Source organism: Dasypus novemcinctus, chromosome 22 (assembly GCF_030445035.2).
Source record: "Dasypus novemcinctus isolate mDasNov1 chromosome 22, mDasNov1.1.hap2, whole genome shotgun sequence".
NCBI lineage: Eukaryota > Metazoa > Chordata > Mammalia > Cingulata > Dasypodidae > Dasypus > Dasypus novemcinctus.
Genome location: NC_080694.1, coordinates 44,083,634 through 44,103,541, shown reverse-complemented (window position 1 = coordinate 44,103,541; position 19,908 = coordinate 44,083,634). Strand labels below are relative to the sequence as shown.

General features: G+C 45.8%; 1 protein-coding gene across 5 annotated transcripts in view; it reads left to right on the top strand.

The window, feature by feature from the left end:
- The window catches only part of ADTRP (androgen dependent TFPI regulating protein), a 71,907-nt gene that overhangs the window by 41,710 nt on the left and 10,289 nt on the right, over positions 1 to 19,908 (top strand). For all 5 annotated transcript variants that reach the window (XR_009182751.2, XR_009182750.2, XM_058285226.2 and 2 more), the window contains exon 5: positions 5,997 to 6,112. Coding sequence is in view for 3 of the 5 variants with exons in the window: in XM_058285226.2 (XP_058141209.1) it covers positions 5,997 to 6,112 (116 nt within the window). In the remaining 2 variants the exon portion in view is untranslated. The remainder of the gene's footprint in view (positions 1 to 5,996; positions 6,113 to 19,908) is intronic.

The following is a 19,908-nucleotide window of genomic DNA, read 5'->3' as shown; positions in this document are numbered from 1 at the left end:
TTTTTAGCTGGCTCATGGGTGACATTATAAAAACCAGGATTGCCTTACAAAGATTTACAAAACAGCTATTACCGCATGTCTTTACTGCATGTACTTTATAAGCTTACGGAACATGATTCAGCAGTGTAGGGACAAGCCTGCATATAACAGCATTCTATCCAGGTTTGTTTTGCTGCCATCTCCATATCTGTGTATTTATGTTGAAGATTTAATTGACGTTCTTAATAGGTGCTTTGTCTTCGAGGAGATCTGAGCAAGGCTTCCCTTTTATGCATTTTTTTAAAAGATGTATTTAATATTCCCTAAGCAAGAAAAGGTCTCCTCAACGTACCCAGAAAAGAGAGGGTCTTGTCACTGCAATAAAACTTCTTTGTAAAAAATCTCTATCCAGGAGCCCTGTGAACAAAGCAAGGGGGTTAACTAGAGACTTTGGGATGAGGACCTCCATCTGGGAAAGAGACATCATCAGAGATCAATTCTCAGAGCCAAGTGTGGCCTCAACAGAGAGGAAAGGAGGAGAGGATTGAGGCAAACATAAAGTGGACCATCTTTGTAAGCTCTTTAAGAACAGCATCCAAGAGAAGAGGGTCCCTTCATGGTTGGTCTTCGAGGGTAGAGGCCGCCAGCTTGATTATCTTAGTCAACTCAATGTACGAGGTAGTACCAGCAGACCAATGAACTGGAGGAAAGAGGCAGCGATCCTATTTTTAAATGTTATTGTCTGATCTTTAAATATGTAGACTCCTTGAAGTCCCTTCACTAGAGAAAATGAAGTCCTCTTGGTCCCCCAAGGAAGTTAGAGTTAAGAATATGACGTCCCGGGCTTAGGGATTTGGTCTTTAAAGGCTGCATAACAATGATGAACTGTGGGCGGCTTGGGTTATCGCAGCGATTAAGGCTTGCCTTTTTCTCCAGTGTCAGACAAAATGCATCCCAATGTAAATTTAGCCTCATACCCAGAGGTGGGGTGGGGAAATTGTTCATAGCAACTACTTATCTACTGGTCTCAGGGGATGGAGTGAGAAAAAATAAGTGCTTGTTGTTTCCCATGTTGTCACCCACCTGACTTTGTAAGAATTCTCTATGGGCTGGTACTTATCTGCACCTATCTACAAGGCTTTTTTATTTATTTTTCTTATTCAAGAAGTTTTAGATTACAAAAATGTTATGTCCAAAGTACAGGGGATTCCCATATACCCCAGCCTCTTCCCCTCCCCCACTTTTTCCCATTAACAACATCTTTCGTTAGCATGGTACATTTGTTATAACTGATGAACACATATTTTAAGTATCGCTACTAACCATGGCCTATATAGTTTACGTTATGGTTTACATTTTGCATTGCACAATTTTATAGGTTTTGACAAAATGTATAATGGTCTGTATCCATCATTGCAATGTCATGCAGAAAAATTCTAATGTCCCAAAAATGCCCATGTTATACCTATACTTCCCTCTCCCTTCTCTCAGAACCTCTGGCAACCACTGTCTTTATATCAATGTTACCAGTTCTTCCATTGCTAGAATAACGAATCTACTTTAGGCCATAGGTGCATTCCGCCCTTATGTTTGTGCATTCCTCAATCTTGAGGATTTTGGGATGGCGATGCTCACTCTGCTTCCGATTGAGAGGGGTCTTAGATCCCATGGGGCAGATGGGTAGAACTGTCTTGCTTGCAGTTGTAGATACTCTGTTTTTTTGGGACGGAGGTTATCCATTGTCATCCTTTTGTTAGTTGTCCTGGGCAAGTCCCATGAACTGGAGAATAGGTGTTGGCTGCAACTCTGCTGCAATTCAAGGCTCAATGGGCAAATAAAGAGTGGGAAGATTTAAGTCTCTGGGACACATAGTTAACAGGTATAGTGCTAATCATAGGTTCAGATTAAAGGGGCATAAGAGCCATGTGTAGGAAAATTATAAATGAGTCTAACTCTGATACATTGAGGGGACAGCTTTTATATATTCCAAGGTAAGGCCCGCTGACAGGGCGTATAAGGCAATTTTACAACCCTAATTCTAAAGTGCAATTATTATACTAATACTTAAATCAGTATTTCAGGTTTTTAGTTCTGTCTCCAAGATATTCCAAAGGAAGTAGGCATTATATAGAGGAAGGAGGAGAAGCTGTAATTTAGTACAAAAGGATGAGAAAAGGGCAACACTGACCTGAAAACGAATGCTTTTGGAGAAAAATATTTAAAGGAAAATCTACCAAGATGATGGTTTAATTGATTAGGTAAGATGGGTTCACCCCATCTCCTCTGTTTATATACACTATTGTTTCAGTGTTTACTTTGGAAGGAAATACTTTACCCCCTCTGAGATAATTAATTTTTGTCAGCTTCCCTGTTTATAAGGGAAACTGAGAAAATGTTAATTGAAATACAGAATGAGTCACTGTTTTCAGTAATTTTTGGCAGCATTCTAATTTGTGTCAATCCCAGCCTAATTATTAGATTTTTTGGAAGCAGAGAGCATATTTGATTTTTCTGTTACTGAAATTCCTCTTCCTGTTCTTTTAAAAATGACGTGCTCCCTGACAAAGGTTATATAATTTACGCAATGTGAGGTGAAATACCAGCCCCTCTGAAATAGGAGGCTGCCTGCATCATGCACGGCTCTTCTCAGAAGCTCAGTATTGAGACAGCTCGCAGAAGGCAGGTTTCCTTCTTGCCTCATCCCTACCCCCAACCCTGACCAGAAAATGTGATTCTCTTAGAGACCTTTTAGCTAGCATTAAGCCACGGTATATGGCCCGTCTCTAATGACATCACCGAAGGAAACTTCCCCGAAGCCATCAGGGAGAATTCATCTGGAAATGCAATTGAATGTTACTCGCAAAGGGCAGCTTCCTACAAGAGGTAACCGGTCATGCATTCCTGAGCTCGTCGTCGTAAATGCATTCATCACCGCGAGCTCATTTGCTCCTAATGCAAACGGACTGCATGATTCCCCAGGAATTCTGTTCCAAATGATCGTTTAGGACCCGAACGGAAGCTGCTGACTTTGGGCCGGGTTAATAAAATCTGTCAGATCAATGGGGCCTGTTAATGGCCCTTAATAGAAGTTGGACCTTCCCGGCTACGGCAGGTGGGGAGGCCGGCGCTCCCTCTCTGGCTCCTGGGTAAAGGGAGTCGCGCTGTTGGCCCCTGAGGTCCCCAAGCGCCCAGAGGTGGCTGTGGCTGAAGCATGGGCACCTCCGGAGTGGTGCTGCTCCTTGCTAAACATGGCTCCAGGGTGCTATTGCCATCGCAGAACCTGGTGTCGAGCACCCGGGCCCATCCACACGATTAAGGAGGACAGCCAAGACATGGATAGCTGCGACCAGAGCTCACCCGCAGTGAAAGCTCTCAGGGGCCAAGAGCTAAGCACTTTGCACTCAATGAGCTCAGCCCTCATAGCAGCAGCCCTGTGAGATGCATTATCCGTGGTCTCCGTTTTATAGCCCAGGAGTTGAAGCTCAGAGAGGGTCAGTAACTAGTCTAGAACCTCATGCTGCTTGACTGGAGGCAGCCTGAAGTCAAATTGAGGAAGGATTTAGGGCGTGAAGTGGGCCCGGGAGTCTTTCCATGGTCATATGTGACTAGCAGGTGCACTCAGGACCCACCTGGGGTGAAGGCGAGAGGAGCTGTGGTTTCTGGGGGCCCCAGGTGCTCTGTCACCTGCCTTGACTGTGCCCTAGCATGCTTAGCTGGGGAGGGAGGAAGCTACTGTCCCTTGGGGATTATCTGAGCACAAGCCTGACGTGGGCGAGGGCGAAAGCTTCCCAGAGCCAGCGCGTGGCTTGGGCGGCCGGGGCCCCGGGACTGCGACCTCGCTAAGCCCCAGCGCCTGCTGCAACTGAGGCCACAGCCGCCTGGGAGCCCAGGGTTTGAAGCATGGGAAGGCAGGAGAAGGCAGGGGGAGGCTGGAGGTGCAGGAGGCTGCTGGGAACTGAGAAAAGTGGGGAGAGGGATGGAGCCACAAAAGCAGCCCAATGTTATCAAGAGTGCCAACGACGGCAAGCAGAGGAATTGCATCCATCATCCATGTGGAATCTAAGCTCCCTCTTGATCTAGAGGTGGAGGGGACATCACCATCCCAGGGTCCACAGGATGGAGGGATAAAATATGGACTAGAGTGGATTTACTGATATTCTACTATAAAACTATTGTGACTAGTAATAGAAGAAACTGTAGCATCGAGGTGGAGAAAGCAACCACAATAATTGCTGAGGGCAGGGAGAGGGTAGAAGAGAGGTGATGTGGGGGCATTTTTGGGATTTTGAGTTGTCCTAAATGATATTGCAGGGTCAGATGGTGGACATTATATATCCTGCCACAACCCACTGAATGGACCTGGGGAGAGCACGAACTACAGGGTAAACTACTATCCGTGTAGTGCAGCAGTGCCCCAAAATGTGTTCACCAAGTGCGATGAGTGTGCCACAGTAGTGAGGGAGGTCGTTGGTGTGGGAGGAGTGGGGTGGGGGGGTATACGGGAACCTCTTATTTTTTTAATGTAACTTTTTTTTTGTGATATACATATCTTCAAAAAATACAATTTACAAAAATGATGTGGTGGGGGGGGTTATATGGGAACCTCATGTTTTTTGTTTTTTTTTAAATGTTTTTTAATGTAACATTCCTTGTGATCTATAAATTTTTTAAAAATCAGTAAAAAGAAAAAAAACCCTAAATCATTAGATGTTAGCGCTATGCAAAGAGCAGGCAGGGGCGCTTAATGTGTATGGCACGTGCCAGGACATGGGGCTCGCCTCAGGTGGCCTTTCCCAGGCTTGGTTCTCAGCACCCAGAGGGGAGCGCGCCTCGGTGGGTTCGCCTGCAGACCCCCGCTCTTCCTGAAGACTTGTTCCTTGGCTATGCCATCTTCAAAAACGGGTTTTAGAGTGTGAAAGAAGGAAAGGAAGTGAGAAAACAGATGGTTATGAAGGAGGGGGTGCAGCCGGGAGGGGGTGGAGAGGAGGTAGAGGGTCCGGGGGCCCACACGGGGGGCGGCTCGCTCAGGCCGGCGGCGCGCAGCCCGTCCGCAGGCGGCGGGAGCCCTGGGGCCGGGCTCCGTCAGGGCGCTGGGTGCAGGGGTGCGTCAGGGAAGGGCTGAGGCTTGCTCTCTGTCCTCACACGGCTTCCGGGGGTGCACAGTAAGTGCTAGACTAGTCGGCGCAGAAAGCAAATGCGGGAGAACCAGGCGAGGGAGCTAGCAAGAGGGAGACGCGGAGACGGCGGCGTCGCGGGAGGCTGTGTTGGCAGCACAGGGTGTGGGGGGTGTCAGTGCAGAGAGGGAGACGCCTTCCACAGGGGAGAGCTGGACAGAAGCCCGCAGGGCGGAGCGAGCATTCCGAGTGTGTGTGTGTGTGCAGTGTGTGCGTGTGTGAGGGTGTGTGTGTTTTAGAGTTCATGTGAGTGTGTAGGTGAGTGTGTGTAGTAAGTGTGTGTGTGGCTGTTTGGATGCGCACAGTGCATGTGTGTTGGTGAGGATAGGCATCTGAAGAGTATTTATGGATGCGTGAGCATGTGTGGTATGTCTGAGTGTGTGGCAGTGTGCGTAGTACAAGTGAGGGCGCAAGGGTGAGTGTGTGTGTGTTAGAGTGTGCATGTGCATCTGAGTGCGCACTGTGTGCAGTACATGTGAGTGTGTGGCGTGTTCAAGAGTGTGTAGCATGTGTGCAGGTGTGAGAGCATGTGTAGTATACGTGAGTGTGTGTTAGTGCATGTGACTGTGTGTGAGTTGTGCGTATGTGTGAGTGTACTAGTGGGTGTGAGGAGAGGGAAGCAGAGGGCAAGGATGAGAGGGTATGACACGTCATAAAGAGCCAGGCGGGTGCTTGGGCCAGAGTGGTGGGCGGTGGGGGCTGCCGAAGCTCCTTGGGCATCCAGGGAGCCTGATCTAAGCCAAGTGTTCACGTCTCACCCGACCACTGTGTGGGAAGGGAATGCAGGGAAAGCAAAGGGGCGGTGGCCCCCCTCCACGGTGACTTGTCGTCTTCTCCCCGCAGCACATGTCCATCTTGCCACCCTCGCTGGTCGAGCTGTCCCTCAGGCCACACCACTACTCATCAAGGACCAAAGGGCTCAGCCTGCTGGCAGCAGCCAGCCTTGCTTACATCGGCAGGTAAGAACTGCACAGGCAGGTCACCTGAGGCTTGTCTTTCAGGGCCCTGTGAGATATTCCAGAAAAGTGTACTGCTCAGGCAGAGCCCCTCCATCTTGAGTTCACAGGGATTTAGCCATCTGCGTAGGCTCAGGTACCAAGAATTCTTTTTGTCTGATCCGGCTGCTCTCGAAAGTAGCCCATGCATAGGGATACACAGGTGTGTTCACACACACAACACACCCTCCGCCTCGTCATCCGTTCCTCTCTTCCTCTCAAGAATTAGTCATTGCACTGTTACACAGGTTGCTTTCCAAAGAAAGTGTTGAGCTTTAGTTCCATTTGTAATTCAAATGTGTGAATGGCTGAATGATTCAAGGCATCTGAATTCATTGTGTCTAAGAAGGCATTCTGCCAGTGGAGCTAGCTTTTGCCCATTCCTATTGCCCACTTCCTTGGCATCCACCTCTGGCACCGGAGTTCCTAGAGGGCATTCGGGCAACTGCCCAGGGGCCGCAGTGCAGCCTCCTGCTAGTGACTGGAAGCCCCTTCCCATTCTCTGGCCTTTGAATGCAGCACTGTGCTTTTCCTCCTACCGGCAGGGACATGCCAAGCAGATGCCTGCAGACCAGAAGCTAATGGGGATAGTCCTTCTGGAGCCTAGACTCACAGGAGCTGTTCAAGTCACCCTATGGGGGGTGGGGAGCATGGGGGGAGTTTGATTCAATATGGTGCCATCAGGAGCAGAAGCCATGGAGAGAACGGATCCCCAAGGACTGTGGCTTCCATAGTACTTACGTCATGGACTCCACCAGCCTTCTTCCTAGGGCATGTGGCCTTTGTGTCCTGGACTCAGAAGATGGGTCCTTTCCTGTCCTTTCCTGGTGTCTGCCCCTCCTTTGCTTCCACACTCCGATTTCTGGGATTGTCCAAAGCCTGTCTTACTGCTCCCATCCTGAAGAAAGCAGGAGCTCAAGATGTCAGTGATCTACACTGTTCTCCAGCCTGGGATCTTTGCATGGCAACAAAGACACTTGTACAGACTACAGCTGAAGTCAGAGATCTACTGGTAGTTGCTATCTGGAGCACTGGGTTGAATAGGATTCTGAGGGCTACCAGAAAAGTTCTGTGATTATTTAGCAGTATCTGTCAATAGCATGAGAATGGAGAGTGAGAGGATATTTGGCAGCTGTTTGCCATATCTGGCTTAGCCCAAAAGAATAAATCCCTACAGATGAATATCTGGGACCTGGGTGGGCTAAGAATATGCATACCTAAAGCTATTTCTTTCTGTTGAATGTGTCAAGGAGAAGTAGGATGGAAGCTGGCTGACTTTGCACATGAATTTGCATTCTCCATTACCTTTGTGGGCTTTCTAACTTGCCTTTTGGGGCCAGCTGTAGACCTGGGAGTTCATATATATTAGCACCTTTGACCTATTGACTTTTGCTATCCAAAGGCTTGGAAGTTGATCATTGATTCATATCTGACCCTTCTTATCCTTTTCCTCTAGAGGGACAAAGAGGGTAAATAGCACTGGAGGCCACTGGTAGGACTAGGGAAGAGTGTGGTAGTGAGGAAGATGAGAAGCCATGGTGCAGAGGGCCATTGTCTTGGCCTGTGTTCAGACAATGCAGCTAATTGGGGAGCTGGAGAAAGGGGGTGAGGGATGGATGAGCGCATCGTCTGGATGTTCAGTTACTCATCAGGCCCAGGCACTGAGCTAAGATACTAGAGGAGATGGTGACAAACCAGACAGTGTGCTGCCCTCGGGGACTGTCTGGGGGAGGAAGGGGAGCAGACACTGGGAAGATGGGGTGATAAGGCTGTAACTGAGGTAGGCATGGGGTGCCATGGGGCACATGGGAGGGGCACTCAGAAAGGGCTTCTTAAGGGCAGTGACAGCTAAACTGAGACCCAGAGATTGACCAGGAATAAGTCAGAAGAGAGGAGGGAAAAGACCCTCAGATAGAGGGAACAGCTTCTGCAAAGGGCTACAGGAACAGAGGACATGAATTGGAAAGCAATGAAGATCTACATCGGCACTTGACGTTAGTGAGTTTGGACTTTTAGATTGAGGACTTTTCTACTTTAAACAGAAGAGGGAAATGATGTGGTTAGCAGAAAAGGAGGATGATTAGAAAGATGATTCTGACTGAAGGATGGAGATTAAGCTGAAGAACGAAAAGTCTATAGATGGTGGACCAGTGGGTGGCATGTGTGGTAGCCCTGGAGAGTGGATGTTAGCCACTGATGATATCATCAGTCAATCCACCAATAGAATCAGAGATGGCAGTGGATGGAAGAGGCCTTAGAGCTCACCTCGCATTGATCACCTGAAGCTTCAGTAGGTTTGAGGTCAGGTCCAAGGTTATAAGGCCATCGAAAGGCAAAGCTGGGACTTCAACTTAGGTTTCATCATTCCAAATCTAATTCCCTCTATTCGCACAACCAGATATTTGTTCAGCTCCCAGGATGTGCAAACATGCTTTGCTAAATGCTGGAGGGGTGGGGCATGCAGGAAAGCCTGGCCAAGTCTCTGAACCCTAAACGCTGTCCCAGTTGTGTTGCTCCCTGCTCTGTGCTTGGATTCTACATTATAGGGCTGATAAAGGAGCGAGTGGAAGGAAGGACCGAGACCTGCCACCACGGGCTCCTGGGGGCATCGGAGGTGCTTTGTTTGGCTTTTGGGCCTTGTTATCATTAATGAGATGTACCAAATCAGCACTTGGCCTGGCAGGCCTGTTTTTGCCATGAATAAATCAAACACCTGTACATGAGTTCCCATGCTGTTCCCTTGACTGAAGCTTCCCTCCCTCTGCCTGGCTTCTGACTCGGGGTGCTCATGCATCCTGCTGCCTGCTGTCTCCACCCTCAGACAGCATGAGGGTGGGAGGTGGGGCTCCTGGGCCACAGGTGGCCAGGACAAGTCTGGTGGTGGGTCAGCCGATAGGTGTGCCAGTTTGGATGGTCAAATAGGGAAACAGCCCAGCCGAAATGAGGTAAAGGATATGGGACAGAGCCCGAGAGAGTGTGAGAAACAAACCTGAGTCCGAAAATCAGCAATAACTCGGAGCTATTTCATTGCTGAAACCATGTTACAACGACCTAAAAATAGTCCCCGAGCCCAGGGGGACGGCCTCACATGCGGCACTTGCTTTTTGTTGTGTTTCAGATTGCAAAAGTGGAGGGCTGGCACCTAAGTGGGAAAACAAAGCTTTGCAAAGTAGTAATGACTACGAATCTTTCATTTCCTTTGGAAAGGATTAGTCACCTGTAGCTATGGTAGCTGGCTCACTCTGTTCTTCTCTCTCACCCCAAAACACCTCACCTAGCTCTCCTGGAGGCAGTTGTGCTGAGCAGGAAAAGAGAAATGTTCCTTCTGCCGACTTTTACTCATTCTTTTGTTCGACAACTATTTCCCCTAATATGGGGGTGGCCATGCTGGGAAAAACACAGTTATATAAGGGCCAAACCCAAGCCTTCGGGGAATTTATACTTAATAAGTGGAGATGAGCCATGCATTCAGATGATCAGAATACAAGATGGAAAGTGATAACTTGGCAGAGAAAATATAAGGAACCGCAGGAACACAGAGGAGGAAGAGGTTCCATCTGGCTGAGAGGGATGGGAAGAGCTTCATGGAAGATATGCATTGCATCTGGGCCCTGAAGGTCTGGCAGGATTGAAACTGCAAAAAAAAAAAAGGAGAAATTGAAACACATGTGCGTAATAGTCCCAAGGTCAAGAGAGTGCAGAACCCGGTAGAGCAATGGGGCAGTAATTTGTTTCCGTTGGACCTGTTAGTGAAGGAGACTGGAAGGCCACAGCCCTGCACCCAGCACCTCACAAAGGCTCGCCAATGGCAGGCTAAATAAAGGAGGTTAGATGTGGCATAGACAACAGGGGATTGGGTTGTGACTGGTATTTGTTGTTTGTGTGGCTTCCCCCTGCCCCGTGGGGTGATAGTAGGAGAGAAAAGGAGTAACTTGTGCCCAGAGAATTGGGGTCGGTCTTAACGATCAGGTTTGAAATGGATGGGAGTGACAAGAGAAGGGATGCAAAATAAAAGGAAAGAAGAGAAAAAGAAAACTCAGCCAGAAAAGTCTTATGCCATCAAGTTCTATCGCGGTGTCTTACTCCTCGTCGTTGATGGCTGTCACGGTTCCGGTGATGGGACCCCTGGGGCTCTGCACGCCCTCCCGCCTCCAGCCCAGCAAGCTCTAATGCTCCACCGAGAGCCCACTCGTGCCCACGCTGCACCCACCCCATGCAGAAGGCAGAACCACGCCGTGCAGCCTGATGGGCTCAGCATCTTCGCCGGACGCCGCAGCAGGGTCAGTGAGTGGCTCTGCTGCCGACGTGGGAGAAGTGAAATGATGCTCCCGGCAGCACTGGTAGCCTTAGCTGGCCTGGACCAGCAGCTCCCGGTAGGACCAGGAGTCCGCTGGGGCCGTAGGTACCTCTGCTGTGTGGGTGAGGCGTTGCATGCCAAGCCGGAGAGTCGCTGAGAGTTGCCCAGTGATACTGCTACACCCCAGCCTTGGTGGAGACATTTGTCCAGTCACTTCCCAATAGCAGGTCCCATGAGTCCCTTCGCTTGCAAAGCCACCTGGGCCCCCTGGAGTAGCAAGCCTCTGAGTCCAAATGCCCATATATGCATACATACACCTTACACGTACGATGGGTTAAAAAGTGCCAGAGTCCTGGACCAAGCTCTGTCCCACACATCCTTCTTTTTTATTAGGGTGAATTCCCTCCCAGAGGTGACCCTTTCCTTACCACCTTTGTCTGGGATCATCCAGGTCCCAGTTTTGTAACGTTGACTCTCAGTAGGGATCAGAATCTCAGCCGCATTTCTCCCCCAGAAGGACTTCTAAGCCCTCCTGTAAATGAATATATGAAAAGAAATACAAGAATGCCCACGATTCCCCTTGTGATCAGCATTTGGGCTCCAGCCCAGCCAGGATGCGAACTGGGGAGGGGTGGAAGTGGAAGGCTAGCAAGGGAAAGGGCTACCTACCCTTCTCATCCTCCTGCCCACACCTCAGTTCCTGGGCAACCGAAATGCCCATAATGGAAATAAGAACTAGTAACAACCTGAAGAAGGTAGTTACTGGCAGTCAGAAATGAGGGATATACCCAAGAGGTATTTGTTGACGTGGCAGGCTGGGTTTTATGGATTAATAGGCAAATAGAAGGCAAATGAAAAGGGAAAATCAAGGATGAATTTAAGAATTTCAAGTCGCTGGGATGGGGAGATAGTGGTTCCATTAACAGACATAGAGATGTCAGGAAGAAATAGTTTGAGGTGTAAGTGAAAAAGTCAGCTTAAAATCCCACGTCCAGGTCCCACTCCAAAAGATTATGGCTTAAGTGGTTCAGGATATGTCCTGAGCATTGGAATCTGTAAATCCCCCAAGATAAATGCTACTATTCACTTACCTAGAAGAATTTCCATTGGAAAATTCATACCTGGCAGTCTCAAGAGAGAACAGGGTTGGGGAGAGATAGGATGTTGCACCTTCAGGGTAAGATGAAATTGCTGGACATAGAGAAAGAAAGAGGAGAGAAGTGGGAAATGAAATGGCTTCTTCCAAGGGTCATAAGTTAGGGTGAGGGCAGTAGAGATATCAAAGAATGATCAGACAGGTAGAAAATCAGGAATCCTAAAGAAAGGGGACAGTAAACAGAAAGAGACTTTCCAGGGAGGGGTGGGGCAAACTCCTCATAAATTCCATGAAAGGACTGCCCTAATGCCTCCAGTCACTGTAGATATTTTCAACATCCAGGTAAACTGTATGTCTAAAACTTGAGGTTCTCATTTGCCCCTCCCCTCCTTTTATTTGATTTATTCAACTGGGCTAGAAAGCTCTGACATGAGGATTTACACTTGAAGAATTATATGCCTAATACCCACAAAGCCCACAGTTTTTCACTTATCTCTAGTCCACAGACTTACACTATTTCCCCACTGATAAGACACAGAAAATGTGAATTTTATGATAATCATTTGACGCTTCCAGATTTACGATGAGGAGACTGTAAAGGTTAGTTTGAGTCTACCATTGGGTGCCCACCTACCCTGACTTATATAGAATCAAACAGCAGACACCTCAAGAAGGACGCATAATATTGCTTTCTGGACTGAGCATCAGTATAATTCTCTTCAAAGTATGATTAAAGCGAGCATCAGAGTAACCAAAACTTTTTTTTTTTTTTTTAGTTAGGCCAATGGCTTATTAAGGAAATGAGAGAAGAAAAGAGAAACGTGATGAAAACTTTTAAGGCTACTGGGTACAGTCCCCAGATTTCAGAAACCGGGGTGTTGCTTGGTGGACCAGGCAGCCGAGAGCTGTCTACAGCAGCTGCAGTGAACCCCAGTTAAAGAGAGCTGTGCATCCTAGTGGAGCCACCCCAAAAAGCCGTTCCTTTAAAAATAAAGAATGTAAAATATTCCTGTTATTTGGGAAATGGATGTCCCAGCAAAGCGTACAAGCTAGTAAGAAAGACAGACAAATAATTAATCATTACTTATTATGTGTACATTCCATGGTAGGGGAGGCAGATGGCATAAGAAACTAGCCTAACAAGGGAAATTCACTGAATGGATTTAATTGGAGAAAGCCCAAGGACAGGTATCTCTTTTTGAAAGCTTAATGGATGACCAGGATGTTGGGGTATGGAAATGGATTGGAGGGAGCAAGAGACTGTGAGTAAAAATCCAGGTTGACTGCTACAGAAACCCTGGATGAAATGAAGGAGACTGGCCTGAGCTGGTGAAATGGATGGACTAGAGAAACATTTGAAGGGAAGAATAGTTAAGATTTCATGGGATTGTACATGGGGTGGAGGGTTAAGTGGAAAGCTGACACTAAGAGAAAAATGATGAATTAAATTTAGGCCATGTTGAGTGCAAAAGACTAATGGGGGGCCGGGGAGACTAACGAGGGGAAACCACTTCATTGATCAAAATCTGCATGCAAGAAAGAAATGAGGGGACCATTTTCCCATTATTGGCTGGATAACTATCACACTTACCTTCTACACATTTGCATACATACCAGCCTAAACAATCCTATGCTCAACAGGGGAAGGGATATATTGTGACATTCAGGTGAAGTGTGTATCATGTGACACTCAGGGGAGAGCCTACATAAAGCTTTCAGAAACTCACATTCTTCTTTTTCTAATCATTCTTGCACACACACCCCCACACAAGTCAGTATGTCTGAGTTCATACCAAGCACTGCAGTCATTTCTTCATCCCCAGAGTAGGTGCTTCCACTCCCATCTCAGGTCCATTCTTCTACCTATACTCTAGCTTCCTTCCTTGGCAATCTTCTTTAGGAACATTCTCCATCCTCTATCCCCTCGCCATCTTGTATCTTCACCCTCTCATGGGCTCCTTCCCCTCATTATTTAAACACAGTCATATCTCTTTTCTTTGCAAACAGAACCAACAGAAATGCTTTGATCCATGATGGGCCTCCATCTAGCTGAGAGGAGACCTGATCTTCCCCTCCTCAGTCCCATACAGTAGACCCTAACTGGTCAAAGTCAATGGCCCCCTTACTCCATAATGAATGTTTGCTTTAGGTATGACCATGTGGTACAATTGACCAATGAAACATCTGCCAGGACATTTCTTTACTACTAAAAAAGACACAAGGAAGAAACTGTCCCTTATTATCCTGCCTGGATGTGATGCTTGGAATTGTACCTGCCATATTTCAACCAGGAGGGACAAAAATGACACCTAATGATGCAATTGCAGAACAATGAACAGAACCTGGATTCTCAATGATATTGTTGAGTCAATGGTTTAACCAGCCTTGGAGCCACTCTATTCCAAGGCTTCCTATTCCATTAGATAAGTTTTTCTTATCACTATAGCTACTTTGAATAAGGATTTACTATTGTTTGAAGCATCCTAACTGAAAAAACTGTCTATAGCTTTGACCATCCATTGCTCTTGCTATTGACCTCCTCCTTAAAACTCTGTTAGCTTTAATGATATTGCTTTTTCTTGTTTTTCTTCCTTCCTAACTGGATTCTCTTTTATAGGTTCCTTCTTATCTGACAGACACTTAAATTTTAGTACTCCCTGGGTTGGTGTAATTGGCCTTTATTATACCTGCTTTCCATATATAATTCCACCCATGGTCATGGCCTCATTTACTTGTTGTTGTTTTTTTTTAATTAATTCTTTAATCTACAGTCCTATATCTAAGACAACTTGATTTTTAGTCCAAAATATGATTATTTCATTTTCTTTACAGAACAGGATACACCTGGTTGCTCATTTTGCTTGGATGGAGAAATGGCCAGAAGCACATGTGTATACACATATTTGAGGTGTGGCCAATAGTTGTCTGGAAGGTCAGGTATTTGAAAGGAAAGTGATTGAGAAATTGGTGACAAAGAAGTCTGGGAGAGAGGTATATGGATAGGCCTTCCTTTCTGAATGGGCAAAAAACATGAAAATACTTGTGTCTCATGTGAATGCTCACCAAATTGAGACATCAGTAGAGGAGGATTTTAATGATTAAGTGGATAGTATGACCCATTCTGTGGAGCAGTCGGCCTCTTTGTCCAGCTACTCCTGTCAATGGGCTCATGAACAAGGTGGCCTTGTTCGCAAGGATGAAGGTTATGCACGGGCTCAGTAATATGGACTCCCTGACCAAAGCTGACCTGACTACAGCCACTGCCAAAGTGCCTAATCTGTTAGCAGGGAGACCAACACTCAATTGCTGATATGCTGCTATTCCTGGAGACAATCAGCCTGCTACCTGGTGGCCGGTTGATTACATTGAACCACTTTCATCATGGAAAAGGCAGCATTTTGTTCTTATTTGAATAGACACATCCTCTAGGTATGAATTTGACTTCCTTGCACACAATGCTTCTGTCAAAATTACCATCTGTAGGGAAGCAGACTTAGCCCAGTGGATAGGTCTGTCTACCACATGGGAGGTCCATGGTTCAAACCCCAGGCCTCCTTGACCCGTGTGGTGCTGGCCCATGCGCAGTGCTGATGCATGCAAGGAGTGCCATGCCACCCAGGGGTGTCCCCCGTGTAGGAGAGCCCCACATACAAGGAGTATGCCCCACAAAGAGAGCCACCCAGCGCGAAAAAAGTGCAGCCTGCCCAGGAATGGTGCTGCCCACACGGAGAGCTGACATAACAAGATGATGCAACAAAAAGAAACACAGATTCCCATGCTGCTGACAACAACAGAAGTGGACAAAGAAGAAGATGCAGCAAATAGACACAGAGAACAGACTACTGGGGTGGGGGGTGGGGAAGAAGGGGAGATAAATAGATAGATAAATAAATAAATAAATAAATAATTACCATCTGTGGACCTACAAAATGCCTTAATTACCAACACGATATTCCACCCAGCATTGCTTGTGATCAAGGAACTCACTTCACAGCAAATGAAATGTAGGGATAAGCATGTGCTTATGGAATTCACTGGTCTTACCATTTCCCCAACATCCTAAAGTGGACAGATTGATAGAACAGTGTAATGGCCTTTTGAAGACTCAGTTATGGTGCCAAGTGGGTGGCAATACCTTACAGGGCTGGGACAATGTTCTCTGGGAGGCAATGTATGTTCTAACTCAGTGAACACTCTATGGTGCTGTTTCTCCTATAGTCAGGATTTATAGGTCAAGGATCAAAGAATGGAAATGGGAGTGGCACCACTCACTATTACACCTACTGATCCACTAGGAATATTTTCCTTCCTCTCCCCATGACCTTATGGTCTATTTCTGCAGGTCTTAATTCCAAAAGAAGGAATGCTTCCACCAGCACTACAATGATTCCATTGAACTGAAAGTTAACTCTGCCATCTGGCCAATTTGGGCTCTTCATTGCCTCTGAATCAACAAGCAAGGAAGTTAATTACTTTACTGGCTGGGGTGATTGATCCTAACTATCAAAAGGAAATAGGACTGCAACCACACAATGGAGTTAAGGAAGAGTTTGCCTGAAATACATTAGATCCCTTAGGATGTCTTTTACTACTACCATTCCCTGTGATTAAAGTCAATGGAAAATTGCAACAATCCAATCCAGGCAGGCTACTGATGGCCCAGACTCTCAGGAATGAAAATTTGGGTCACCCCACCAGGCAAAGAACAATGGCTAGTTGAGGATAAAGTGAACATAAATGTGTAGTAGAAGAAAGTAGTAATATAAGCTTCAACCATGTGACTAGTTACAGAAATGAGGACTACAATGGTTATGAGTTTTTCTTCCTTGTTTTGTTATGAACATATTTGTATACATATATAAAGCAAATATCTTTGTTTTCTTTGGTATCTGTGACAGTTTGAAGCTATTATATGAATCCCAAAAGGAAAAAATATTGTGTTCTTGAACTGGTCTGTTTTCCTGAGTGTGGTATCCTTTGATTGCATTACATTTAGTAGAGGAGCCTTTGATTAGATAACTTGATAAGATCAATTTAGGGATTTTGGACTAAGTCAGTGAAATGTGATTCAGGTTGAGTCTCCACCCTCTTACTGAGCTGATAGAAATGGAGACACAGAGAGATAGACACAGAAAACTGAAGCTGCCATATTAATCCTGCAATGTGAAGGAAAAGACTCCAGTTTCACCCACAGCTGAGCTGCATGGAGAGAAGCCCCTGAGAGGCTCAAAGAGCTGAGACCCAGGGAGAGATGAAACATATGCAACTGAACTTGGGAGGAAAGTGGAGCAGCTGAGACTGATAGAGGAGGCCTGAAAAGACACAAGTCCCATGCCTGGTTGCCTACAGCTGAATTCTGGGGGATGAGAGATTCTTGAAGGGAAGGCAGAGACTTGGCAGAGATTGGTGGCCATCTTGCTTCACCACTTGGCAGCTGACTTTGGTGAGAATATATCTCTGTTGCTTCCTTAATTTAGACATTTCACTGCCTTGAAACTGTAAGCTTTTATCCAAATAAATCCCTATTATAAAAGCTAACATATTTCTGGCACTTTGCATCCACAGCCCTTTGGCAAACTAAAACAGTATCTTATCCCCTTATCATATACCATAAATTGTATTAACTTTATGTCATAGTATTTACATTATAGGATATCAAGTCTGAGTGAATATTACCCAAGAACTTGCATCCTCTTCTGGAGAAAGAGTTAATGAATTTCCAATTGTCTGCAAGACAGTTGTTTATGCTAGGCAAAAGTGTAACTATTATTGTTTTTATTTAGAGATTGAAGAGATGTGTATGGGTGCCAAGCTGGCAAGGGGTGGACTGTGATGGTTAAGGTCATGAGTCAGTTGGCTAGGTTATGGTGTCCAGATGTTTGGTCAATTAAGAACTAGCCTGACTGTTACTGTGAGGTTATTTTATGGATTTAAATCATTAGTCACTTGATTGCTTCTATGGCTGATTACATCTACAATCAACAAAGGAGATTGCCTTCAGCAAGGAAAGAAGTCTTGTTTAATCAGTCCAAGCCTTAAGGGAAGAACTGAGGATTTCAGCAGTCAGAAAGAATTCTGTCTCTACTTCAGCCAGACAGCTTGTCTCTGAGGAATTGATTGAAACCTTTTTCAGAGTGCCCAATTTGCAGCCTGCCTTACAGAATTCAGAATTGCCAGTCCCCATAGTCACATGATCCAATTCTTATTATAAATTTTATTTTATATGTATATGTCCTGTCAGTTCAGTTTCCCTGGAGAACCCTGGCTAATACAGGACCAGGGACTCTTATTCTGCTTATTCTAAAGGTGCAAGAAATCTTATGAATACAGGGTAAAGTCATAAAACCAATTTTTTATTTCATTTTATAATCTTTCTCCAAGTGATGCTCATTCTTAATTTATCAATCACTCTTCTCCATGGAACATTTTTCCTTCCCTCCCTTCCTTCCTTCCTTCCTTCCTCTTTTTAATATTTATTCAGGCATACCTTAAAGAAACAATACCAAATCATGATGGAACTCTCCCTTCACCCACATAATTTTGCTGACTGCCCTTCATTAAATTACCGTAATCTTTCTCAATAAATTTTTTGCATTTTCATTACTTTCCACATGGTCAGTTGACACATCTAGAGCTTTCTTTGCATGTTGTGAAAATACAGAATTTACTAGTTTACCTCAGGAATTTTCCTTTACAAACTTTGTGCTGAAGGAAACCAAAATGAAGTAAACAGAAACTTTCCAGGCCTTGAGGAGAATATGCTTATGTGTATTTCATCTTATATAAATGTGCATGGGAACCAGGAAGCCCTCATTTCAGGTATAAAAATAAACACAGTGAACTAATTAATGCAGCTTTTAGGAATGTATTCAGCTCTCCTACCCAACCCCAAACCACTAACTCTACCGAGTTGGTGATACTTACTTTTTGCCCCTTAAACATTTTCTGTCCTGACTTGTTTACGTTTCCTCATTGTTAAAGTAAGTACCATGCAAGGGGTTGACTTAAACAGTGGGATTTACCAGCTCACGGTTTCAAGGCCAGGAGAATTCCAAAATTAAGGTACCATCAAGGCAAGGCTTTCTCCCAGAAGACTGTGGCCTCCTGGGGCTGGCTGCCAGCAATCCTTGGTCCTGGGCTCCTCTGTCACGTGGCAATGCACATGGCGACCCCTCCTGGCCTCTGCCTTCTCCCCTGGGTTCCACTGATTTTCAATTTCTAGCTGCTCCTTCTCTCTGTCTTTCTCTCTGTGACCTTCCCTACAAGGCCTTCAGAAATAGGATTAAGGCCTATCCTGATTCAGCCAGGCCATACCTCACCTGAAGTAACCTCATCAAAAGGTTCACACCCACAGGAATGGCTTATGTCTAAGATGTATTTTTCTGGGGTACATGGCTCCAAACCACCACATGGCGTGAGAAGAAGTCACACAGGAAAGGAGCACTGTGGACATTCTTCTAAAATGCATCCATGGGGCTCACAACTCACAATTTCAATATGAGTAATAGTGATAAAAAACCAGCAGTTGTCATAGTTGCCTCTGTTGCAATGCAGTAAATTTCTATTAGGTGGGGGCAGCAGTCAAACAAGTTTGGGAGATCAGGGTGATACGAGCAGGTCCCGGACTAAGGACCAAGTGCCAATCCTGCGTTTGCACAACCCTGAGAGCGATCTCTCCTTAAATTTTGTGTCCAAGGTCCCTTGCCTCACCCTAATCTCAGCCCTCATCATTAGCTTTTGTCTCTACCATAAAATATTTGACAAACTAAAACTGAAGTATTTGAAATAACAGAAGTCACTCTTGGAGTTTCGGAAAGTTTAATTAAGTGCAGAATTTCATCCTTCTATCTAAACTCCTTAGACAGCCTGGCGTTTCTGACCATGCTCTCTTCAGGCCCCACAGTGGATCTTCCAGATAACTGGATCTGGGTTTTGTAGGCTTGCTCTCATCAGGAGTCTTAAACTAGGTTCTAAGTAAAAGTTTAGAAAAGAGGAGGTTCCGACCAGATTAGTCATTAAAACGCGTAAGATGCAATAATTGCCAATAAGGGGATTTTGAGATAGCCATTAGGGTGAGAGATGAGGTAGATGTTAGGGCTGCTCTCCAGATGTTTCCATTTCTTCTTTACTTCTCCTGCCTTCCAATCTAGGTATATGATAGGAAAGCATTTCCTGGCCTCCTTGTGGTTGGGTGGGACTGTTAATGCATTCTGCTCATTTAATCTGCAATGTAAGACCCCTGCGGTCATGGTTCCCTGTGGCAAGGTGAAGGACAGAATTCCACATAGTGGTTGCCTCATGACCCTGTACCCATAGTGGCTACCTTAACAGAAGGCCCTGTAAACCTGGGATGGATGTGGAACCTAG